General features: G+C 41.9%; 2 protein-coding genes across 11 annotated transcripts in view; one reads left to right on the top strand and one right to left on the bottom strand.

Moving 5' to 3' along the window:
- The window catches only part of LOC105570428 (cell wall protein RBR3), a 23993-nt gene extending 8307 nt beyond the window's left edge, over positions 1–15686 (top strand). Inside the window, exons 1-11 of one of the 5 annotated variants that reach the window (XM_012027612.1) lie at positions 17–908; positions 1629–1951; positions 7369–7450; positions 7875–8048; positions 9304–9542; positions 10179–10331; positions 12403–12784; positions 12947–13100; positions 13295–13883; positions 13959–14764; positions 14962–15686. In XM_012027612.1, coding sequence (XP_011883002.1) covers positions 7408–7450; positions 7875–8048; positions 9304–9542; positions 10179–10331; positions 12403–12784; positions 12947–13100; positions 13295–13883; positions 13959–14764; positions 14962–15316 — 2895 coding nt within the window. In that variant the 5' untranslated portion in view covers positions 17–908; positions 1629–1951; positions 7369–7407 and the 3' untranslated portion in view covers positions 15317–15686. Of the gene's footprint in view, positions 1–16; positions 909–1373; positions 1952–4443; positions 4850–6147; positions 7092–7368; positions 7451–7874; positions 8049–9303; positions 9543–10178; positions 10332–12402; positions 12785–12946; positions 13101–13294; positions 13884–13958; positions 14765–14961 lie in introns of those variants that run through there. The other 4 variants (XM_012027611.1, XM_012027614.1, XM_012027613.1 and 1 more) reach the window with 4 other exon arrangements.
- Positions 15687–16921: 1235 nt separating this feature from the next.
- On the bottom strand, positions 16922–25225 carry LOC105570427 (DNA ligase 1). 6 transcript variants are annotated; one of them, XM_012027606.1, is made up of 19 exons: positions 25092–25225; positions 24905–24961; positions 24665–24736; positions 24465–24574; positions 24070–24383; positions 23681–23927; positions 23434–23563; positions 23156–23328; positions 22822–23045; positions 22406–22534; positions 22197–22336; positions 21721–21922; positions 21360–21566; positions 20749–21201; positions 20281–20478; positions 18197–18394; positions 17615–17791; positions 17347–17532; positions 16922–17104 (listed from the first exon to the last, which is right to left on the bottom strand). In XM_012027606.1, the coding sequence occupies exons 1-19, from the start codon at positions 25109–25111 to the stop codon at positions 17027–17029; spliced, it is 3315 nt and encodes a 1104-aa protein (XP_011882996.1). In that variant the 5' UTR covers positions 25112–25225; the 3' UTR covers positions 16922–17026. The 6 variants fall into 6 exon arrangements, with proteins under 6 accessions (XP_011882996.1, XP_011882997.1, XP_011882993.1 ...); XM_012027607.1 differs by having other exon boundaries at positions 24465–24559; XM_012027603.1 differs by having other exon boundaries at positions 24665–24961; positions 25092–25125.
- Between the last annotated feature and the right edge of the window lie 288 nt (positions 25226–25513).

Here is a 25513-nt window from a genome sequence, read left to right as displayed (position 1 = left end):
CTTGGGCCTGGTTTCACCAACGTCACCTAACTTTAAGCCTAGCTTAATTCGTTCTCTGTCCCTTTCCGACTGCGATCCCTGTTTAAAAACAATAGATGGAATACGATCAGATTACGCGAGAGTAGGTGCATGCAATTTCAATGTAAATAAATAAAAGTCTTATCAATTACATTAGATGCACGCAACCTCAATGGAAATTAATAAGACTTTTGCTCATTTACGTTGTAATTGCATGTAACCTCATGTAATCTGATCATATTCTATCTAATATTTTAAACAGGGATTCGCTGGCGTTTAATACAATGCAATCGCTCGTATACGACGGTAATACAGCCGTCACCTTCGATCTTGAAAGCGATCATTTTGTACGATAATCTGCACGTCGTTCCTCCCCTAGAATTAATCCAATTATACTAATTCAATTTTCGTCGGCTCCAATTTTCGCTCCACCGTGATTAATTTTATCGATAATTCGTGGTACGTCTCGCGCTCTTTTTTTTCCCTTGCTGGAGCACGTTCATCGAGGCGATCTCAAGGAGGGATCGAGAAGCTAATAGGCGGGCGGACCGCGAGGGATAAATTGAGAGGTGATGAATTAGCAGCCGCGGGGAGAGATCGTGGATCTCGTCGGGGAGGGATCATCCTCGTCTACCGGCTGGTATCCAGCCGGACGATTCGCGCGTGACGCAGGACGTCCAATTAAAAATAGCCGTCCTCGGGACAAAAGTGAGGGAAAAATGGCCGTAACAAAACCAGCGAAACCTCGTGAACGGCCGTGATCCCCGCCGGGAAGGCGAGGGAGTTGGAGTCAACGTTCGCCAACTTGTCGCGATTCGAAGATGCCGCCGCGGACAATGGAGAGCCTCCCCCTAGTAGCTCAATATATTGGCGCGATGTTGAGAAATAATGTAAATCTAGTGTCGCCAATGTTGGCCCAATATTGTAAGATGGACGCCTTCTCTTGTTCAGCCAATATGTCTATTTAGCAATATTGGTCTAATATTATACCGATATTCTTATTGCATTGTCAAATATTGGCCAATGCGCTTCCAATATAAATCTAATATTATCGTGTAATATTTACACTTATTCCGTAACCAATACTGGCGCTACGTTGGACAATATCGGCCAATGCATCTCTAATACAACCAACATCCCAGATAGCACACATAGCTCTATGAGAGTACAAATATTCTTATTTCGGAATATTTGATTCGAATATTCTTTAAATATATGTAGATTATGGATGTCTTTGGAATATTCGTTCAGAATAATTTTGTAATTTTCATCGAGTTTATGCATTGCACATTGTTTACTGTGTAATACACTTATACAAAAGGCAGTGAAACCCGTAACCATACCATGTATAACCGACACGCTATATTCAACAGATTATTCTATTCACATTCGAGAAAGATTTATAGCAGTGCTAGTCGAATGGTCCACGAACATAAGATAAATATATAAGAATGATCTATGGAATATTCCAAATATTCTTGAAGAATATTCTTCAAATGTTCATAGGAGTGTCTTGTGCTATCTGGGACTGGACCAATGTTCAGCCAATGTGCAGCAATGCACTGTGCTGCTAGAGCCGGTTTAATTTCAATTCCCACTTTTGGCTCCAGGACGAATTGTCACCGATGACTATCTCGTTTCCGAGAGAAGCGGAGGAAACGGAGGAAAAGCCGCGACGCGGAAACGTTACGTGACAAAGAAGCTCGGCGATATATTCCGAGAGAATAATGACGGCGACGAGTTGACGCCGACGGTTTGTTCCTGTAAAAGAGAAGCGACGACGTCTCCGCCGTTCACGAAGATTCTCTCGCGATGAGAGATTTCACCTTTTCCAGCTGGAAGAAGAGGACGACGAAGTAGAGAGATTCGCACGCATGGGAAAGTGTTTTCCCGAGTATTCTCAGAATTCGCCGAACCGCCGGATCGCGATTAGGTTTGTCTAGAATCGTCCTCGCGCGTACAATTAGGAGACGCGTGCGCAAGTAGATTGCGTCATACGCACATAAATTAGAAAAAAAAAATTGCCGTTTGCGTGGACTTAATCGCCGCGTGGAAGAGGGAAACGTCCCTCCCGGGCGTATTTTATCTTCTAATCGATCTTGCGACAAACGAGAATGGACGGCTTGCCATAATCGACAATTTATCCTCGCCTTGTCTCTAATAAAGTGATAGAAAATACGCGAATTCGCCACGCATCCGCGAGGTTCACGGCCGCCACCGCCGCATCGGTTCGAGCGGAGTTCGAGCAAGTATGCGGATGTAATTTCGCGCGACGCGTTCGAGAATCCGTTCTGGAGAATATGCTAACGTTTTTCAACGCTGTTACTTATGCTAAGTGACTCCGCCTGATTTATTGCGTTTTCGGATCGCCTTCTCACGCCTGCTTTCGATATATTATCGCTTCGCCGACGCACAGTGGTGTTTCCGAAAGGGGAGAAATGACTGGGCGAAAAACTGATTAACATACGTCGGCCGATTGAGCGAGCCTTTCGAAAGCAAAGCGAATTGCTCGTTTACTACGACGAATCGACCAGAGTGATATGTCAACAGTGAAAAGTTTCCACTCCGGAGTCCTTCAGCTTATAGAATCATTGATGACATCACGGATTTAGATTTTAGAATTTTTCATTTAAGATTAAAATATTCCCTTCTCTACGGTGAATACGATTTTGGCGCTATATCGATCCTATTTTATGATACATTCAAGTGTAAATAGCATTGGATCCGGAAACTTTTTTCTGTGGGCGGTGTCACAGCCACGTAGGCGCGGGTTCAGGTTCAGGGAGGCGAGAAACTGCGTCGGGAGCATCACTGGCGGTCCCACAGCCAAAGGGAAAGTGCCGAAAACGTAACTGCAGGAATGCGTAGGCAGTTGGTCCGCGAGGCCCGGTCGATGGTCGATAGTCTCGGGGGGCCTCGGGCTGACCGTGATCTTGAGCGATCGAGCGGACGAGCACGCCGCTGATGACCGGTTTTTAACGTGTTTCGAGACGCGGGCCCAGATCGTTACTCTTGACCACGAAATTTACGCTCACGGACGTAACGAATCAGTCGGTCTCTCCGACGCTCGTCTCTCGGCCGCTGATTTTCACCAAGACGACGAATCGTCCCCAGTGAGAAATGGTTCGTCGAAATGACATCGACGGACGAGTCATTTCTCGCTGGGTCGTTTTGCGGCGCGACAATCCGAAACTCGGCGACACCCCATGCAGCACACAAATGTTGAATCAACGTCTCAGAGACGTTCCATCACAACATTGTTATATTGCATCGATATTGCAACGTTTCAACAACATTATCTTAACTTTCTGTGCTGTATGGATGCGTTACCCGTTTCCGCAATTGCGATCTCCGACTGCTCTCTTCCGGACAGTCCGCTATTTGCGTTTACAATTTATTCTGATCTCTGAACGAGTTTCGTCAATTAAATCTGACTTTAACGAGACGATTGTGTAACGCACGCGTTAAAGAAACGTGACGGCAGAGAAAGAGAGTTTCGTTCTTAAAGTACGGCGTTAAAGTACGGATTCTCGTTAAACGTGAATCATTAAACGTGAATCATTAAGGTTTCTTCTCTTCTCGCGCGTCGCGGAATGTTGCGTTGCGCACTGCGCGATTCTTTCCGCAAGAAAACACATCTCGATCGCGGGAAAGGGTTCGCTCGAGTGCTCGGCCGAGATTTACAGCCGCGTTGCAGCGCGGTATTTCTTTTTCTACAGGTCATTACGCACGCCGCGCGCGTATGCGCGTGCACTGTACATACACGATAGAGCAGAATAGAGCGCGTGAGTAGGGCCACTCCTCTTTACCTTCGCGCGAGTCGGAGAATGACTCGTCGTCGCGCTGCCCCGCAACACCTTGCGTTCTCGCGGTGATTATTTTCGGCTGCTTTGTCTCAGCCTTCGCTGTTCGTGACACGCGCGACTCCACGAAGCTTTCATTAATATTAACGAAATATTATATAATATGGTGAAATTTTAAAAAGCTCTCATAAAGATCCTCGAAATGCCACGTTGCCACGCGATTACATGATTTCCTGGGTAAATTTCAAGAGAAAATTCTCTCCGTGCATTAACATCGATATAATTGCAGATGATAGGCTTGTTTTCTGTTGCCACACTGATGAACTGGTGCAATAAATTAGAGTAAGACAAGTATATTTTTTTCCTCATTCCACTAGCTTACTGCACTAGTTCACCAGTGCAGCGATCGAAAACAAGCCTGAAGATGCGGTTGGCCACCGATAAATTAATCTCGATCACTTTTGCGGCAAGGGAGAGGAGGTAATTCGACAGGTCTGGCGGTTGCGTCCCAGTGAGAAATGACTCGTCGAAACGATGCCGAATCAACATCGACACGCTGTCAAATTGACGTCGAGTCGGCGTCGATTTAACGCGCGCGTCGACGTCGATTCAACATATCGTTTCGACACCGATCGACGAGTCATTATTTCACGCTGGGGCGCGGCGCGCGGATCCCCGCCGCGTGTTCACCTCGCGACAACGATTCGCGTACTCCGCTCATCGAGAACGGTTCGCCCGATAGAGAAGCGCGAACTTGCCAGCTTCGCGCTTTTCAGTTTCAGCCGCAGTTATTACGACCCGCGCCGGGATCACAGCCGCGGCGCGGTCGTGAGAGAACACGGGTGAAAGGAGCGGCTCTCGCGCGATTCCGCGATGCTGCGCGCCGCGCCACGCTGAGTCTCCCCGCTCGCGATTCTGGACCTGCAGGTAAAAACTGCCGGGCTGAAAGAACCGCTCCCGCGACGGAAGTAATAGCTCGCGCTTCGCGGTGCGGTGTAGTATACGATACGAAAAGGAAAGCAGCGAAAGTAACCGTCGAGCGGGTCTCGCATGAAAGATACATAAGCCGTAAAACGAATAATTGTGGAAAAGTTAGAATATGCAAATTGTCAGCGGATAATCAAGAATTATATAGGAGAACGGAATATCTCCGGCGAGATGAACGGAAGGGAGACGATGACAAGATTGACTGGTCTCGAGCGGATCTTTTGAACGTGATGTTAATTCGAGGCTCAATTGAGAGAAAGAGACAGGGAGTGACAGGGAGAGATAGGGAGAGACGGGGAGAGACAGGGAGAGACGGGGAGAGACAGGGAGAGACGGGGAGAGACGGGGAGAGACAGGGAGAGACAGGGTGATACAGGGATAGACAGGGAGACACAGGGAGAGAGAGAGAGGGGGGGGGGGTATGTGATTGGAAAGGTGCGATGGAACGTTTTCTCTTCGAGAGGCCTCGTTAAGATCTTCGCATTGTTCAAGGTTGCTGTTGTTAGAGAAAAACGTCCAGTAATTCCGGGACACTCCGTATAGCGATCGGCGATGTAACGGCGCGAAACAGAATCGGGCGTTTACGAATAATGAATGAAATCGACATGCGTACGTGCCAAGAAGTGGACTTGGTTTACAAACAGTGCTTTAACTCATTTATACTTAATAGTGTGCGGTTAATGAATAAATTATAATTAAAATGCATCGGATCTAATCTAATCTTGTTTAAAACTGCTTTTTGTTTTTGTACGACTGTTAGCGAGAGCTCAAAGAAAATTAATTACTTAATTAATCGTTCAATTTATAATAATTTGCATAGTTTCTATCGTCTGCGTGAAAGAAAAATTGTTTCAAACGATGGAAACAATACGCGAATGGAAAAGGCGCGTTGCGCCTTTCGGTTCCCGTTGATCTGATCCGAATTCGAAAATCGCAGATTCCAGTCGTGCCTCCTGCTCTCGGAGGCACCTCTTACCATTGTTTCGGGGCAGAACGATTACCGGGGAGGCGGTTACGCGTTACGTAACGATTTCGTCGGGCGCGGGCGCACTTTCCGCGCGCCGGCGATTGTGTTAGCGCCGCCGTTGCGTTTGCCTCATACAGGATGTTTTCCGAACGAGCTCACGCCTTACAATGCTCATGCTCGAGCTGATAGCGATCGGGCGAGAAGGAAATTTTTTTTTAACTTGCGACACACTCGATTGCCTCACGCAAATCGCGAAATCGCCCCGCTCTTTTTAGCCTTCTCGCGCGCTCGATCGCGGCGAAATTAAAATTCGACCGGCAATGTCAATGTTTTGTCACGCAAGCAAAACGCTTATCTTTCACGAAGGAATTTAAGCGATTGAAAATATCGAGGGATATCGATTAGGCAATTATTAAAATGTCTTGCACATTAGAATGAAAAATTTAAGTCCCTTCAAATTTTAATTACTTGGGAAAAAGTATATACATTTAATCGTATCTGAGTATATCCAACTCAGACGTAAGCAGATATGAATTTCTTCCGCGGAGAGCGATGTGCACCGCGTAAATCCGAGGACGATCTCTCTCTCGTGTAGGAGATTGATAATTAGCAATCCCCGTAAAAGACGCGCGCGCGAATGTAATCGACAAGACGTTGTTTCTAATGAAGCAGAATCCGCCGGCATTTTTACATAACCGTTAATTGTTGGGGGAGAGGAAAAGTAACGGTGCTTTGCAAAATAACGGTAATACGTCATATTTACGCGGCTGATGTAACACGCAGTTTTTTTATCCCGTCCCAAGAGATGATTATGAGCGGCCGATTGCACGTGCGACTGCAATAATTGCGTAATTGTCTGAGAATTACCGCTCGATTCTCCCATGATCGTAGGAAATATTATTCTGTGTTAAATGCGACTCGCAAATTATTTTGTCTTGTCTAATCGTAAAACTGCACGAGATACAGTTATTAATAATTGATATGAATCGTGGATGTAACGTGTATCTTTGCGGTATCTTAATTGCAACAATATTTTTTTCTATTTCACAGGTGATACGAACTTGAAAAGGATTCTCTTTTTTAAATCCCTTGGGAAAATATATCTTAGAAAACCTTAAAACTTTACTTTAGAAAAATAAGAAATATGAACAGTAAAGGACACTTCAAGAAACTTTAATTTTATTTAAAGTAAATTTTCCCAAAGGATTCTTCATGAATTAGCGAAATCTGTTCACAATGAACTACCAAAGAATTTCTTTGGTGCCGATTCTTCTATAAAAGAATTCCTGATGCATCCAGAAAGGAGCTCGAAATTGGTGAACACAGAACCAAACTCTTTTTGAGGTCTTAAGAATGTTTTTAAAACAGATACGGGACGGAAACAGAATTTATTTTACAATTCGAGTGAATCCTTTTTAGATTCTCTGTCCGGGCGCTTACATATTTCGACGACGTGATATTTTTATCGCGTGCACGACGCGAAAAAGTGAGGCTGCTACGATGACTATTATTATCAAACAGTCACAGCAGAACAATTAACATAGCGAGACAACTTTTTTCTCATGCTCTTTTTCTCTTATTCGCGTCTTTCAGATTCGTGTGTCCGCGTAGGATGAGATCAGACTGAGCGCAATGACATCGAGATACTTCGTGTTCGTCGCAGCTCTAGCGTATGGTGAGTGTAATGATGTCATCGCTGATAAATGCAGAATTTTGAGTAAAGCTCCTTTCGTCTCAAGGCCCGCCAGAAATCCTCCGGCCGACGGCGTCGCGATCCGATATGTAGATAGAGAAAAGTCCCCTATTATGAGATAAGCTCCTAATAATGAGCTAGCAGGATTTTTGCTAAATTAATGGGCATCCTCTGTTGGTTTCATCGTTAATTTATTGCCCGAGTGAAATCTGTTTAGTGGCACTTGTTGTTAGATCGCGTAATCGTTGTGAATAAAAATTTGTGATTAAATTTTGATGTTGGAAACCTGATATCTCATACTAGAAGCCTATCTCATAATAGGGGGCTTTCCTCTACATTTACAATCAATTGTCAGGGGTGGGTTGCGACATAAAGAAGCTTGTTATAAACTCGTAACTTCTTGTAGTTGCAGTGTCCACCGCGCAAGTTTACAAGAACCACCCGGAGGATGCAGTTGCAGCGATCGAACCAGCAGCTACAAATAATGACTTCATCACGCAAACCGTTTACGGCTTTTTGGACTTCACCACGACGATCGGAAACACGGTGATGGTCTTCAGTCCTCAGAGCGCTCCTCCAGGTAACTGCGAGACTTTATTTATTTATTAATTACATCTCGGATCCGTAAAATTTGAAATCACATCGCAATAATAACTGATAAAAATATTGCAAGTAAAAATTGTTTACAATTCGCAAAAGTACTGCGGATAAAAAAAAATTGCAGAATCGTAATTTTAATTAGAAATGAAATCAATCGGGTTTGTCCGAGGAGATTGTCAATGTAATAATTGCATCGTCAAATTTCGCTTTCTTTGAAAGTGGGGCCAATTGATAAGTGGAAGACATTCGTTTCAGTTATTATTACAAATCGTTCGATATAAAACGCGTCTCTTTGCCGTAAGTAAGTAAACAACTTCATCGAGAGGTTCCGAAGAGGTAATTCGCCGAGAGACAGGTATCGCGGCGAGGACTGTCGCAATCGGGGAGGCAGAAGATTCGCAATTGGTATTCGTAGCCATGAGGTGTCATGGAATTTTGAATTGTGCCAGAAATTACTTTCTAAGCGCAATCGACACCTCTTTGTTACGCCGTGCTCGTTCACGTGCCCTGATCCTGCGACTTACGAATAAGGATGAGGCCTTGAAACGCTGAAGAGTTTCGCTGTACTCAAGGTGGGCCTTGGCGAGGGGTACCGGGGACCAATCTCTTTAGCATATCGCTATCCGGATCCGCGTACAGATTATGCTCATTGTTCTCACTCGTCATGACTCTCTTGTCATCTCCTCTCCTTGACTTTTCAAACCACCTACTCAGCACGAAGTGCTTATTTGCTTCCTCTTCTTCAAATAAAGATCCTAACATTTAACAGAAAATAATAAAAATGCGAAATTACAATTTATTAACAAGAAAATCAAGTATAACGAAGTAAAAATTTCATTCACTTGTAATTACACTTTGTATTTTATATAATTATTAATAATTATTACAGAAGAAACATGCAATTAGAAATTGATACCAGTTTAAATCACCAAGTGGAATAGAATGATAAAATGTCGCGCGTTATCGGGGAAATTAAAATATAAGAATGCGATTTCAATGAGACGGGATTAAAATAATGAATACGGTCGACGCGCGCACATAATAAAACTGCGAGTCAAGGGAAGAGATTTCCAAGAGTATCCTGAATCCTTTCTCCCGAAAGGATAAAAAATTTGGCGAGGCCTTCGGTGCGGGTGTTGGCCGTCAAGATGCGCTCCTTCAGTCTCGTTTTCCCGGTCGTTCGGCCTCGCGACTTTTATTCTCGTCAGGTATGCAAATGCGACGTTCGTTTTCAGAAGGAGGCGCCGAAAAGAAGACCACGTCCTCCGCGCCGGCGATTCACACGAAGCCGACGACGGAGCAGCAGCCGAAGACAAATGTCCCCGACATCCAGCCTAGCGAGACCCACAAGGTCGCGGATCAGGCCGGTGAGACGAAGAAGCAGTTAAAGGGCACGAAGATCGTTGTGAATTCCGTCATCGCGCAAAACGTGGTGAACCCGTCCGAGAATGCCGCGCCGAAAACGAAGAGCCAGGTGAGATAACGAGGAATGACGCTATACAGGATGTCCTGGCATTACTTTATATTATGTCAACGCGCCTAATTTCTCGATTACTTTAAGGTCGACTTAATTTACAAATGTCTCTTGATATGTAAGAGAATCTACGAGAACACATGTAACACAATATTTAAATTTTGCGATTATACGTATATACATATTTAACAATTACTATACCCTGGCTGAAGTATTAATTTTCGCAATAAGCTTAAAAATTAAAATTATTTGGACACTAACATCCCGTCTTGGCTCTTACTCCTTTATTGCATACAGAGGAAATGTCCCCTGTTATGAGATAGACTTCTAATACGAGACAGCAAGTTTTCAACGTCCAAATCTTCTTTCGCGACGATAACACGATCTAACATTGAATTTTCCACTAAACAGATTTCACCTCGAGAGCAATAAATTTATGGTGGAGCCAATAGATGATGTTTAGATTAATTTAACAGAAACCCCGCGCTATTTCGTCTTAGGAACTCATCTCATAGCTTAATTTAAATTGTGTATATTATACTTTAATCTTTTAGAAATTAAATTATTATAAATTGTATAAATTATAAAGCATTCTATATTGAGAAGACGGCCTAATCGTTCAGCGTGTTCCCTTAGGAGTCAAGTAAACAGACGAAGACGCCCGTATTGTCATCGGTTGTTCAGGTGCGTGCCAAGGATGAAGCTCCAGGCGTGAAGAACAATCTCGCCGAACCGGAATACGATTTTCTCTCGAAGCAACCGACGGAAGTGATCGACGAGACGTACAAGGTATGCAAAATGTAGATCAGAGAAATGATTAAAACCGCAAAGATGGAACCAGTTGCCACGTAAATGCTACAAATAATTAGTTCCCTCGCTCTTGGAACGCCGGAATATGTAATTTTACGTTATTTAATTTTGCGCTATGTCTCGGAGAATGACTGTACCTAACAATTATATATTTTACGTCTTTTTACTGCCTTCCTGGCCTCCTTTTTGATATGTTCTAACTAGATCGATTGACTGCCGGATCTGCTTTCTCTGCTGGTAAGCTAAGTGGAGAAAATGACATATTTAAACATAATATAATATTCTAAAATATACCTCAAGATAATCTTTCTGAATATAACAGCTCTGAATTGATAGTGACATTTCGGTATCTTGACATTTTAATAAGACAGAATAAAACATCTTAATCATTAGTCACATTAGTCATTTCAATAAATTTACCGAAACTTGTTCTCGGCTCTTCGACCGAGCCAATAGCGTACGTTTCAGAAGAGATCGCGAAGATAAATTTACGTTTTATAAATTTTTTTTCCACAGCGTGAAGCGGGACTATTTGATTTACAATCAATTAAAACTTGATATACAAAATTTTCCAGGCGACAAACCTCATGACTCGAAACGTCCCCTACCTTGACAACTTCCCGATCTGATATTTTTCTTTAACCGATCGCGAGTGAAATAGCTCCGTCTTGTGTGTATTTGGGGCGAGAATGAAATGTGATTTACTTTGTTAGAAATGCGACATTGGCTCTTTCGGAATCCAGCCAACGATTTCGCGCTCGCGAGATCCGCGATTATAAACTCTCCACGCTAGATCGGTCGCAGAGGCAGGAAAGTCAGGCGTATATCCAGTTTATAAAAGCGACATTGATCTTCGTGCGCGCGTGAACCGGAGCCGCGAGAAATGGAAATTGAGATTCGGGTTTCGATAGCGTTAATTATCGCGAAACCGGATCGCGTCGCTAACGAGCGCGTCGTCGATCGAAACGAGTTGCTCACCGTCGTTCCGATCGCGTTCTAGCCGACGGGGAAAATGGGTCACCCGGCCAGCGAGGTGAAGAAGGTCTCGCGGGCGGAAGCGGTGCAAGGCTCTGCTCGCCATGTTGAAATTACGCAACGGGCATTTCACGAGCGACTTTCACGATAACTCGCGAAGCCGCGAAATTATACGGAATAACCGCGTCGGCGTAATTTTCCGCGTGCCGTAATCGATTTCCTAGCCGATCCTTTCTAGCCGCCTCCCCTCCGGCTGCGTCCCTCGGCCATGACGGTCGGCGTGAAAGTCCGATCCGATCCCACTGATAAATCGGTTTTGCTCGCAGAGCGCCACTCACGCGCTTTTCCAACGATATTTTCCAGCGTCGCTGCGTCCCGAGTGTTTTATATTTAAATCGGGTTATTATTTTTTTATTATGACATGCTTCTCTCTAAAGTTTTTGGAGTGGAAGCTCACTCGCTTGGAGTGGAATTTGTTCAGTGGCAAATTCATTGTTATATCATGTAATCGTCGCAAAAAAAAAAGACTTGTGATTGAATTTGGATGTTGAAATCCTGCTATCTCATATTAGAAGCCTATTTCATAATAGGGGACTTTTCTCTATATTATTAGCAATTGATACTATGTTAAACTAATAAGAATTCTCCAATGTCGCCAGCGATAATTAACAACGTCAGTGTGTTCTTGACCATACCTGGCATTTTTAATAATACAGAAAATTTATTGCGAAAAATATTACCTCGGCCAGGGTTTGAACCTGGACCTCCCTACACTCTAGGCGTCTCACCAATTCGACCACCGAGGCATGCCTTATTAAAAATGCCAGGTATGGTCAAGAAAACACTGACGTTGATACTATTTTGTTCATATAATTATTATGACAATCCGCTCAGAAGTGTGCAATTTTCAGTCCATTTCTCGAGTGTAAAAACTTGAAACAAAATTTAGTAGGAAAATTACTCCGTTATTATTATATCATGCAATTGTTTATTGCACAGAATTGCCATGACAAGTTTTCCCTCCTCTCCCCCAATGACGTAGTATTTTTCTAATTGCAATCCTGACCTTTGGCAGCTGATCAATCTGCGACCTTCGTCGAAGGCTCTTCAGAAGCCGCGTGCCACCCCGCGAAGAGACAAGGAGAACCCAACCGGCCTGGTGACCAAGCTGGGCGGCACCATCGTGAAGGACGGGCTCACTACTGTGCACGAGACCAGCGTGATCGGGACTTACATCAACGGCAAGTACGCCCAGGTGCTGCAGAGCTCGTCGAGAATCCTGACGGCGCCGGTCGCGCCGGTGGCCGAAGGTAAGATCCGGCCCTCCAGCACCAACCGCATCCTGAAGACCATCGGTCCTCAGCACGGTAAGCTCAAGCCTCAGCTGGAGCCCACCCCGACTTATCAACAGGAAGAGTCCTCGCTGCCCCTGGAGGCCCTCTTCGACGAACCTTCCGGTGAGAAATTCACGATAAGTGTTCGAAACATTTATGCCCAAGTTCTCTTGTCCGCGATCTAAGTCTTTTTTATTTTCAACTTTTCACTCTCAATGACATTTAAAGCACAACGCTTTTCTTATCCTCTCAGGGAATAAGTTCATTGTTTAATTTTCGAATTAGGCATTCCAGTGCGAACGACGCGAAGAAACTCGACCCCCAATAATCCGTCCAGGCTCAAATTCCGAAACAAGATCGCTGATGAATACGATAACAACGAATCACAGCAAACGAGGATCGGAAAGAATCGCTCTAGTACGACGCGACCGAATTATAAGTGAGCATCGTTAACGAAATAACACAATTGGAAAAATTAATTAATAAATGATTTATATTAATCTTCTCTCTCTCTCTTTGTTTTATCAAATAACTAGTTTTATCGCACTATCGTTTTCCTGTAAACATAATAATAGGAAACATAAAATAATTTCACACGAAGCGATTCTCTTTTGACTCAAGTCTTCTTCTTAGAAATCGTCCTGCGACCACCACCACCGAAACGCCTATCACTCGTCGTCGCAGCGGTTTCCGGCCGAACAGTCAGTCCCCTAACTCGCCCACGAAACAGCCGACGAAGTCGAAGAACAGTGACCAGCAGCCGTCGACGACGGTCAGTCTTCTGCCCAAGGTGAAGCTACCGAGAACGCAAGGTCGCTGGTCGTACAAGACCACGCCGAAGCCTAGGATTATGATTCGCAAGCAGGTTGACGAGGAGGACTTGCGAACATCAACGACCGAGCCGAGTACGACGGAGTCATTTCCCGGAGCGATCTTTGACGAGCAAGGCAGGCCGACGGGGGCGACGTTCAACGTCGGCTCGATCTCATCCAGCGGCGCCAATGTCGCCCAGAGGAAGGAACTGTCGTTGACGGAGGACGAGTTGGATCCCAGCGAGAGCGAGGACGTGGCCAGCGTCAGCGTGCAACAGGATCAGCAGCAGCAGCATCCGGCAGAACAGATCCTGCCGATGGAGACGCTCAATGTGGAGATCTCCACCGCGGCGGATCTCGATAATATATACTTCGAAATTGCGACTATCAAATCGCCCTACGCTTTCCAGGTGTTTTTTTATTCTTGTATTTTAATATCCTTGGTAGAAATGTATGCAGTTTCTCTAGACAGCTTCTCTCTTCAGGTAGGAACACTCCGAAACACCCGCTACATCACGGTAACGTCCACCATCAAGAAAACTTTCGCAACAGCCGAACCGAGCAGCTCAATCGCGCCCACCGAACCACTCACGGAGAATATCCTGGCGAACACTGGAGCTGCCTACGAGTCGACCTTGCCGCTGGACTCGTCCGTCGCGACGCTGCCGGCGATCTCTCTGGACGCCGCTCAAGCGACGCCGCCGTTAGAAACGCTGACGGAAACGTTCTCGACAACGCAGACGTTGCTGAAGACGCATATGCTGCCGGTGATCTACGCCGGCAACAGCACTACTCGGCTGACTCTGGTGCAGACGTACAACATCGCCCGGGTGGTAACGGCGACGAAGACGTTGCCGCCGATGGAGATCTATCAGTTTATTCCGAGCAAGACGCTGAACGAGTTCAACTCGAAGCTCGACGAAGCCGGCAGCGAGCTGCACCTCGAGCTCGACTTTGGCGACGACGATCGCGATGACGAGGACGTGCCCAAGAGGGTGGTGGTGCCCAACAACGACCCCGATGCCGATCTGGACATCTTCAAGTCGACGTCGCCGTCAAAGGTCAAGAGCGACGTCGCGACCAGCAGCAACGCCGAGCCTCAGCTGACCCCGGAACAGGCCCAACAATTGGCTCTGCTGAAATACTTCGGTCAGCCGCAACCCCAGGTCATCACTACCTCCAGACCGGTGGTCACCTTGGAGACGCTATATGAATCGCATGTGATTCCCGTCGTGAATTCGGGGAATACCATCTACTCAACGCTGACCAGGCCAGTTGGCACTGTGCCTAGGTCAGTATCTTTATCCAGATACTTTTCACAAGCAAATTTCCCTTTTTTTTTTACGTAATGGATATTTAAAGATCAATTTATAAATAATTAAATATTAATAATTCTATACTCTTTCGTATCTCACGTTATATTTATTACATTGTGTTACATTGATATTTGCTACCGTAATGCATTGTAATTGCGTTTCTCTGCTTCAGAACGTCCTACGAGTACGGCACGTCCACTCTGAGCCCTGTGCTGCAGCCGCAGGTGCCGCAGGTGCCGCAGGTGCCGCAGGTGCCGCAGCTACCGCTATTCCCGCAGCAGCCGCAATTCACGGTGACGAGCGCGCCCGTGGTCACCCAGACTCTCGCCACCGTGTCCGACTCGCGGGTGCTGAAGCTTACCTTCGGCGCCAAAACCGCTTACACCACCCTCTTCTCCACAAAGGTCGTGCCTACCGAACTCACCACCTACATCACCAACACGGTGCCGGTGCAGCCGACGGTACAGGCGTACCCCGGTTACTATCCGGCACCGGTGGCTTATCCGCCCTTCCCCTTCGTCGGTTAGATCCTCGATCCGACCTTCGACTCCTTCGAGTAGTTCGCGATCCATTTCGATTGCGGTCAGTCGCCAGATAGATTCGTTCTCTTTCCCGCTAGATATGAGATTAATTAATTTTTATAATTATATAAAGGAGAAGGTACATAGTTATTCATGATGAATTCTAGGAGCGATACGATCTTAAACACAAAACAGGTCTTCTTTGTTTAATAAGACTTTTTCATGAATTTTTCTTACTAATCTTTTCGATAAAGATACAATATATTTCAACTATATATTTGCATTGGCTGCCATTGCGACAATTAAACACTTAATAAATAGTAAAAACTCGTGATAAATTTAATATTATACTTACATAAGGTTTCTAATAAAAATATCTTAAATTTAAAAAATTTAATTTTTGAAATAAATTTTAATAAAATTATTTTTATGTCAAAATAAAAAAAATAAGAATCAACGTGACCACGCAAATTCACAATACTTTTCACAAAGCAACAAATGTCATAATTGTGTAATAAGTGGGCCAATGTACGTTCTTATGAGAAATACATGAAGGGACGCGGCCGCGATCCCACTGCATGTCAGGCGAAGAAAATTACAAACTTACAGCGTCGAATGATTCAGTGTAGTAAAACGTCAGCGATGACCGCAATCGAACGGCATTATTGTAAATAAATTATTGACTATAATATTATATATATTGTATATCGTATATTGTGTACGTATACCGCGTATTTTGTAAATAAATGAAACAAAAACGTGAATTTACCGTCGCGTTGCAGCAAATCCAGACATCGAATAGAAAAGATTGGAAAAAAATATTAAGTAATCTGTTAATAACACGTAAATTAATTAAATGTAAAACATAATAAAATAAATTTTAATTTTATAATTTTATAAACATAATCGAGATGATAAATCGAAACGATATAGAAGTTAAGGTTTCACTTTTCCAGCTAAAATTGTAATATCATTTCTTACAAAATATTATACACAATGTGGTTATTTATGATAATGGCTAAAATCAGAATTCGATTTAATTATTTATTATTAATTTTTTAATCTTTTATTTTCCATTTATTAATATATCTTCGTGATAATTTTTACGTAGAATATCGGAGATAATATCTCATTTTTAGAAATTATTCGATATTATTAGTATTATTCATTTAATAATTATTAAAAATAGTAACTTATTTATGTATTCTCTTTGTTTTTTTCTATTTTAACGATAGCTTCTTCTAAAAATGACTATTAAATTATAAATATAAATCATGCAAGAAAATAAAAAATGTACAAAAACTACATAAAAATGTTAATGGAAGAATAAACTGCATGTGCTGATTCGATTTTAAAGTAAAACGCATGAATCTCTGTTGCGGATCAACTATAATTAAAATATAATTTTAGGCTCCTTATAAATAGTGACAGAAATATGTGAGCTATTTTGCATCAAATTTAATTTTGAATTGGGGAGACTTTATTCTAAAAGGAAGTCAAATTATTATGTTTGAAAACTGAAAGCTTCAGAAGTTACAAGATACGAGAGTAGAAACTACTTATCGTATATCCTTAATTGGAGTGTCACTCTTAGAATGAATACTCGCAAAATTTGCAATTTAGCAGACTTTGTAATTGTTTTCGTTTTTATAAAAAGAATTATAATTACGGTACTTATATTATGTCACTGTGTATCGTTAGACGACGAATTGATGTCTAACGCTTGAAAGTTATGGATTCCTCTTCTTTCTTGATAGCTCGTACAAGCGTCAGCGACAGCACCGCTATGATCACCTGTAGAAGAGAAAGAAAATAATTAGAACAAAAGCAGCAGGAAACATATCGTATAGAAATTCCCAAGGAGAAATAAGAAGTCGAGACGATGTCAACTTGATGTTGAGACAAGAAAGAGAGATTACAGCTATGACGAAATTAGCTGAGCTACAACTCATGTAGCCCAAATCATGTATATTTATCTCTTCTTGGCGATAAAAAGGACAAAAAGAGGATGAATGAAGTAAAGAGCTTCTTCTTACGTGAAGCATGCACAACGCCATCGCCATACCGGCGAGCCATCCCGATCTCGCCTCCAGAAACCAGGATAGTTCCTCCACACAGCCGTGATGGAAGGCGTTTCCGGTTACGGTGTCCCGGCACTCGGTGGGCAGTGGTTTACGCAATTGTGTGTAATCCCTCGGTCCATCGGCTCCGCAGCATCCGACCTAATATACACATCCGTCAAAAGATTGTACAATCCTGAGAATAAGGTGCTTTTTCCCCGAGGGGAGATTAGTTTTCTCTTACAGTTTCCTGGATTATTCGTAGAATGGAGCTCGCCGCGTCGTGATGGGAGTTGACGATGAGACTGTACATAGACCGTTCGATGATGGGCTGAATCTTACTGTCGTACGTCGAATAATCAAGAATGACCGCCGCTCCGGCTAGACAGCAGATGAAACTGAGCGCTTGAAGACCCACGTGCTAAAATCATGAAACTCCTTTCATACGCTGCTATATGAATTTTTTTCGTATAGTTTTTGCAATCTCGAGAAAATAATGTTTGCAATTTTTAAATCAATTTCACAAAATGATTTCATGCCGTTGAAAATAAGTACTTGAATTTAAAATTAAACGAGGAATATCTGTTTTCGAGGAAGTATTTTGCAAACTCGGTTTTACAAATCTTAATTGATAAAATTAGTGTCGCAAATAGTCATTAATTAGTACTTGAATTAAATAATCGACGATAATTTGCGACAAGCCGAGAATATTTTGAGGCACTAATTTACAAAAGTCTGATTTCTAAGCAACTTGCGAAACGATTTTCTCCGAAATAGTCTCCCTTCGAGAACTCGCTCAGTTCGGTCTACTGATAAGCGTTCTTACGGCGTATAAGGTCATGATGTGTTCCATAAGCGCGGCAGCACAGCCGATGAAGGCGATGGCCATGACGAGCACCGAGGTAGCGATCAGCACGTAAACCCCAATGTAGAACTCGTACATGTTCATGAACTCCACCCATTCTTCGAGCATCGGCTCGAACCGCATCCAGATGGACAGTCCGAACATCGCACAGCCCAGGATCTTTTGCCGAGTGACAAGGATTTTGTTAATTGCATGTTACGGGAATAGCAATGGGAATTTTCTCAACGAAACATCTCAAGCTTTATCTAATAGTCGTGATAATGTAATAGAGAGATAAAATGCTATCTTTCACAGAGACTACATTAATTGCTAAAAGTTAAAATGTCTATAAATTAAATTATGGCTCTTGTTTTATATCTTTTAAACTACTTAATCAATTTCTCTGTGTAATTTGTTTGTATATTTAAGGTCCGGTTTTTCATTTTCTGATTAACTGTCAACCAGAAAAACGAGGCCTAAAAGAATGCAATTTATTAACAAATTAAATCACTTAAAAAGAAACAATCGCTTATCCTATTGAGTGAAAGTTACTTTCAGTAACGATAGAAAGAAATTCATGTTTTACGAAACAAGTTCTCGAAACTCTATTATAACTTGTTTGTCTTTGTTTTTCCAGATTCATTAGCATCGTCCGATACAATTCACTCCGATTTTTTCAATTCACACGTAAAATTAATCATTTCACTATGGTATAACTTCACAAGACGACGCAATCAACGAGATAACTCCACGCGCACCCACCCATATTATCGCGTTCAAGCAGAAAATCGTGAACTTAATACAGCCGATCTGCTTCTCGAGAGGCGGCCCGGAACTCTTGGCGACCATCTTCATGTGTCCTGCGGGAGATATCATCCGTCGCGTATTAACACTTCCCCAATTCACGTAAAAAAGACGGCTATTTCGGAAACGAGGCGACGCGACGTAATTAAGTCGATCGGGAACGTCGACAGGTACAAGAGTATCATCGCTTAACGTTCCGGTGCTTTATCACTAGCAAATACAAGATAAGTGGATAAGAGCGCCCTAGATAAAGATATAACGCATCGCCGAGGTGAATCATTTCATTCGCGGTATGTGTGATAGACGTAAATTATTAAAAGGTGTGATTATTAATCAGCAAAGTGCTTCCGTTTGTTTAATCGATGTCTTAGTTTCTCCAAGACATTTACATATTCATGGAGAAGTCATATACATTGTGGATGCGAACGAAACAAAAGTCAAAAGTCATATTTTATTCGTGATGAAGTTAAATTTTAGAAATTTTGGAGACGTGAGAATATTAATTTATTAAATCTTCAAAGTTACTGATATACAAAATATTGTTAGTTACACATTTCAAAATACAAACAATAAATTAATTATAAACCTTTTCTCAGATCAATTTTCAGATAATAGACACCAGACGCAACGCAAATGGAAATTACAGAATTGATATATTGTATGACTTATTAAACGTATTTTATTTACAATAGCCGTTATAAAATTAACGATTACAAAAGAGAAAAGACATACTAGACTAATTTGCGCGTCGCGATGTAAAAAAGAAAAGAGATTAATAGAAATCTTCCTCCGTCGTTTTCGACGCGGAAGTTTTATTTTTAATTTGCTCTTGATTATTGTACATGTCCGCCACATCTTGAGCGGAAGTGGCCTGCTCGCAGTTCTTATCCTCACGGATTCTGATGAATCGCGGAAATCTTAAAGAAATTCCCTTTTCCGGATCGACCTGAACAGAACAAAGATAAAATATAGGCTACCTCTTTTTTAATTCGAAAAACATTTATTAAAGAAGCTTCAAATTCCAAGGGAACTCGAAGGAAGGATTAATTGAAGAAATACTGTTTCTATCATCTCTGTTTAGTTGACAAAAAAAAATACATCTCTAAAATATCACGATAATGCAATCTGTCCGACACAATGCGGATAAAAGATTTCCGGAAATAAAATGTATTATTACGTTACGTCATATCAATTTCTTTTGGCGCAATTACGGCGAGCTATATTTTTACGAATGCTTGCTTTCGCAAACACAGGAAACTCACTATTCCGATAGCAGCTCTGTGCACGGGCGATAGGGAGAGATCGGCACATTTGATCTCCCAGACTTGAATGGGCTCGAACCAATGATCCGGCTCGTGGCTGCTATCAAAGCGGTAATACGTTTTCGCCTGCGGTATTACTTGATCTTTGAAGAATTTGGTGTGATTCTCGAGGTCCTCCTCCTTGAATCCTGTACCAATCTGTTTATGAGAAAATAATGTAGTACACCGATATCGGCTAGAAGTAATACGCCAAGCGAACAAAATATAATATGCTCACAATAGAAGTTCAAGTTGTAAGAACAATCAGATACTTATTGTATTTGTTATATATATGTATATTTAAAAAAATATCTCAATACAAGTATTAGAGACACTTAAATACCGGATAAAAATTTATCCATTTAACTAATTACATAATGTGTTCTTGTTCATTTCCACAGAACCAAAGATATATTTCGGTGACATTACCTTACAGATGCTTTGGTACTCCTCGTTTTCCTGATCGTAACAAGCCAAGAGGAAACCACCGTAAGTGCCGGTCCTCTTCCCTTTGCCGATGTAACCACCGATCACGATCACGTCGAGTGTATCGCCGACGCCGTCCAGATAATCCTTCTTCAGTTTCAGCCAGTTTCTCGATCGCTTCGCGATCTCGTAGGTCGCCTCCTTCTCCAACGTCTTCACCATCAGGCCCTCGCAATTTCCCTTCACAGATTCATCCAAGAAGACTTCCACCTCTTCCATCGTCGTGGTATCCATACTAGTGGCGAATTTCCATTCACCCTCCGCTTCCTTGAAGTGCTGCTTCAGCAATTCACGACGTTTCACGAATGTTTTCTTCACCAACGGCTCATCATTTAAATATAACAAATCGAACATGAACACGCACACTTGTACTTTGATATCTTCCTCATTAGCATCCTAAGAATAAAAATGAGATATTTAGAACAACCATGATTATAGCAATTATAATCTTAATATAACAATTGCAATCACCTAATGACAGTAAAGTTATAATAATTACAATCAAAGCAGTAATTGAAATTAAACTGAAAATGATTGTAATATGTAATTATTACCTTTCGCTTTCTTGTGCTGAGTATTTGGAACGGTAAGATTTGCTTCTTCTCTCTATCCCAAGCAACTGCCTCGCAATCCAGTATGCAATTCTTCACCAGCTCGCCACGTGTATTCTTGAATCGCTTAATGATATCTGGATACTTGCTAGTATTGTTCTCCTGATTTCTACTGTATATATTAATCTGACCGTCGTCCGCGACGTGTATCTGCCGAATTATATTTAATATTTTTAATGACTTTAATCTAAATTATATTATGTCCTTAGCGAATTAATATTCAAACATCTTATTTCCTTCTTAATGAGATAGAGTATTATTTATTACAGTATTATCAAGTTTGTAAAACGGAATAAATGGGCACCTGTGCTCTTTCCCCATCGTACTTCCATTCGCAAGTAAATTTCAAGCCTTCGAAACGTGTCAGGACTTCTTGAACACCCTTAGTAGGATGTGCCAACATGGGTTTCAAAGGTATTCCAGGAGTGAGCTTGCACTTGCTTGGCAAGGCATTAATTCCGTCTTCCAGTAGAACGGGAATTATAAGATTGTAATTCGGACATTCACTGCAAGATATAAAATTAGTAAAAACTTGAGGGAAACTTAAGTAGCTGATACAATATCTTGCTTATGAATTGGGAAATAAGATTTTTTATAAAATTACTTATTGTAACTTTATTTTGTTTCAAACATAATTATATGTTGTATGGACATTTTATATAATAGGTATATATTTTTCCTTTTTAGTTGAGGAGAATATCTTACTTCAAGGAAAATATTATTTAATCTAATTCATTAGTTTTAATACTTGTAACAGTAATATTTTCATAATGATCTTACCAATACGTTGTTTTCAATATAAGCGCTATCTCTTCATACTTTTCTTTAAACCGATCACTCGACATCTTTTTGCTTGCATTCAGAATTTCAGGTGGATAATTTTGTTCCGGCGGTGTCATCGCGCAAGCTAAAGCCAATGCCTAAGAAAGTCCAGATATTTAATGATATTTAATAACAATCGAAGCAGCATGATATCGCGAGTGGCTTACTTGTAAAACAGATTGTTCCGCTAATCCAATACGAAGCTTCCCAGCCAATGATCTAATGAGGTATCTCGCTTCTGTATTACGGCACGCCACGAACAGCGTTTGAATCTTATCTAACTTTTTCGTCAGAGACTGTAGAAAAGAATTAATGTTTATTTATGCAAAGATATGGCGGTTTTTAACTTGCTTATTTTAATATAAGTATTTTATGTTTCTCGTTTAATTTATTTAAAATCAACATTAATTTAGTTCAGTTTTTAAACACCTTCATTTTTAATTTATATTATATCTATAATTAATCTTTCTCAGTGCTGTGAGAAAAAACATTTTTTTTAGAGAGAATATATATATAATTAAAAAACTCGTATTAATAAGATATATTAATAAAAAATCATAATTATAACAGTTGTGTGGATTACCGCCTGCCCTGTCATCTGGCCGATCTCCTTTAGTTTGGCGTACACGTTGGGAACCGTCAACGGTGCCGGTTGAAACATAGTTCTTTGATTGGATCTGCTACTTTCCGCCACGATGCCCAAATCGCCGACCTTCTGGACATCATCTTTAATTTGCGCCAGTGTTCTACCGGTACACTGCGCTATCGCCTTCATTAGATTCGTGTCCGCGACTCCAAGCTCAATTCCTAAAACGCATAAATTATTCTAACGCAATGCTAACAATAATTTTAAATAGTCATCTTTAGACAAATACCAAATTTTTTTCAATTGTTGAATAATCAATTTCATTATTAACCTTCGTACGCCGGCGCTAATTGATTAAGGCACAGATAAACGCTCGGCAGAAGATCCGCGGGACTCAGGACTATGACGGATCGGAAGTAATTTGACAATACCTCGATTATCTTTAATCTTGCGCTTGTCTCCTCGATGATCTCCAAGGTGCGCGCAAAAGCGCTATATGGAGTTCTGGGAATTCGAAAGAGAGGATTTTAAATGTCTCTAAAGCTTTAGGAAAGTTTTACGGATTCCTAAAGTATTTCTAAATCTTGTAAAACTTTTATTCCAACTCACTTGTCCCCTCGTTTCCAGCATGCATCGTCTATCGGATGATAGACAGACGCGATGGGATTGTAGGACCGGCTGGCGCTTTTTCCATTGCTCACTTTGTCATCCTTCGCGTCGCCCTTTTGTTTTGTAGGCACTGCAACAAAATGTAGGTACTCGTAAAATTGTTTGATTATTTTTTAAAGCTCTTGCAATACATTGAAATACAAAATTTAGTCTGCAATGTTTTCGAAATAAATTATTGAATACTCACTAAAAAAGCTGGACACTTTTTTAGCTTTCTTCTCAGGCGTAGGCTTCTTCTCCGGGCTTTCATTCTTAACGGTAGACTGTGATTTCTTTTCAGGTGTAGACTCCTTCGGACTTTTCTCTTCGTTGTCCGACGCACTTTCAATCACGTCTTTATTTGAAGCGGTTTCATTTATTTCGCTGGACTCGTTTACGCTCTCTGTTATCTTTTCCTCGTCCTTAACCTCCGATCTTTTCGGACTTTCAGGCAACTATAATCATTTGTACATATGTATAAGAAAAATGTGCAAACATTTATAAATTTATAATGAGATTCACACTTTCTCTGGGAAAATTAATTAAAATTGCATTATAGTTTTAGTACTAAAATTTTAAAAGAATCTTTAAACGTACAGGTAGGTGATTCTCGTCGTCACTGGAATCTACTGGCTCAATGATCCTGGCACGCTTCTTCTTCACAGTTTCCTTCACCTTATTAGACTCAGATTTCTTCTTCGAAGAAGCAGCTTCTTCCTTTTTCTTTTTACCCTTAGCCGTACCATTTTCTATTTGAGTATTATTGGTCTCCTCTTCTATGGCGCCATTTAGAGTTTCGTCCGTTTCCTTCTTCTTCTTCTTCCTATCAGGTGTATCTTTCAATTGTTTCTTCTCTGTCTTCTTCGACGACCCAGGTGAGAGTTTATTCAACTTATTCTTCGGTGTAGCTCCTTAAGAGATAATCATAATTATATACCTAAGGGATGTATTGTATCTGAGAAAAAATCCACAGCTCAACGTGGTGTAGTTACCTAGTTTCGCACGAGGTTTCACACTTGGCGAGGGAGTCTTGGCAATCAGTTTTGGCTTCGTAAGTTTGGTGTTCTGCTTCTTCGAAGGTGGAGAACTGCAAGACCAACGACTGATGAGAAAACAATGTTAAAAGCAAAGGGAAACGATATAGTTTGTTGCAATTTGAGACGCGAACTCGTATCATATTAGACTTAATCACCTGCTAGAGTTGTCCCTCTTCCGTTTGCCGTTCTCCGTTGCATCCTGATTCTTCTGCTCGTCCGAGTTGCGGCTGTTGGTTGCATGTATCCGATTAAAAACGAATTGGCTGCGAGCTGCGACCGCGAGCTCTAGCCGTCGCGCCGGTAGAGCCAACGAGCTCAAGCGCGAGCATGTGGTGAAGATTTTTAGCATAATCGATTAATATAGAGATAGAGAGACTATTAACGGCGTAACATACCTCTCCGAGTTGTCCTGGTTCAAATCCTTCTTGGATGGAACTTTAGTGAAAAAGGAGCTGCAAACAAATAAGTTGATGTCAAGATTTGTACAGGAAAAATTGCCACATTAATTAGTTGAACCGCGGACTTCGTGTATTATAATTCGAATTATGTCTAATTATCGAAATAATTATTATAGCTGCTCACTCTATACGACGCTGCGCCATTCTCACGCTGCTTCTACGCGTTTGACAGTTTTCCCGCGTTTATTTGGGAGATCGTGACGGTAACATAACCGTATTTTCGTAGACTATATACTGTATAGAAGACAGATCCTCTTTGAATACGGCATGGACGCACGCCACCTTCACGATGTGACAATAAACACTAAATATCCGATACCAAGATGGCTGAACGCGGCCATTGGCCGCGTTCAGCAAACACAACTGTTGAGTGAGCGCTCGGTATGATTGGTTAATACTTTTAGATCCAGCCAATCATATTAAGAAATCATTGAGCGCTCACTCAACAATTGTGCTTGCTGAACATGGCCATTGGGTTCAGCAGACACAACTGTTGAGTGAGCGCTCAGTACGATTGGTTGATACTTTTAGATCCAGCCAATCATG

This window comes from Vollenhovia emeryi, unplaced genomic scaffold, assembly GCF_000949405.1.
Source record: "Vollenhovia emeryi isolate VEMERY1.0 unplaced genomic scaffold, V.emery_V1.0 DF939120.1, whole genome shotgun sequence".
NCBI classification, from domain to species: Eukaryota; Metazoa; Arthropoda; class Insecta; order Hymenoptera; family Formicidae; genus Vollenhovia; species Vollenhovia emeryi.
The sequence above is the reverse complement of the archived record's forward strand: the minus strand, read 5'-3'. Positions and strand labels throughout refer to the sequence as shown.

What these genes read in the sequence shown, in the direction of transcription:
- LOC105570427 (XM_012027603.1), bottom strand. Translation starts at nt 24,858, where the DNA reads ATGCTAAAAATCTTCACCACATGCTCGCGCTTGAGCTCGTTGGCTCTA. An exon ending in ATTAGCGCCGGCGTACGAAG is followed by an intron (nt 23,046 to 23,155) that starts GTTAATAATGAA and finishes TATGCGTTTTAG; the next exon opens with GAATTGAGCTTGGAGTCGCG. An exon ending in GCCAGATGACAGGGCAGGCG is followed by an intron (nt 22,535 to 22,821) that starts GTAATCCACACA and finishes TCTTTTCTACAG; the next exon opens with TCTCTGACGAAAAAGTTAGA.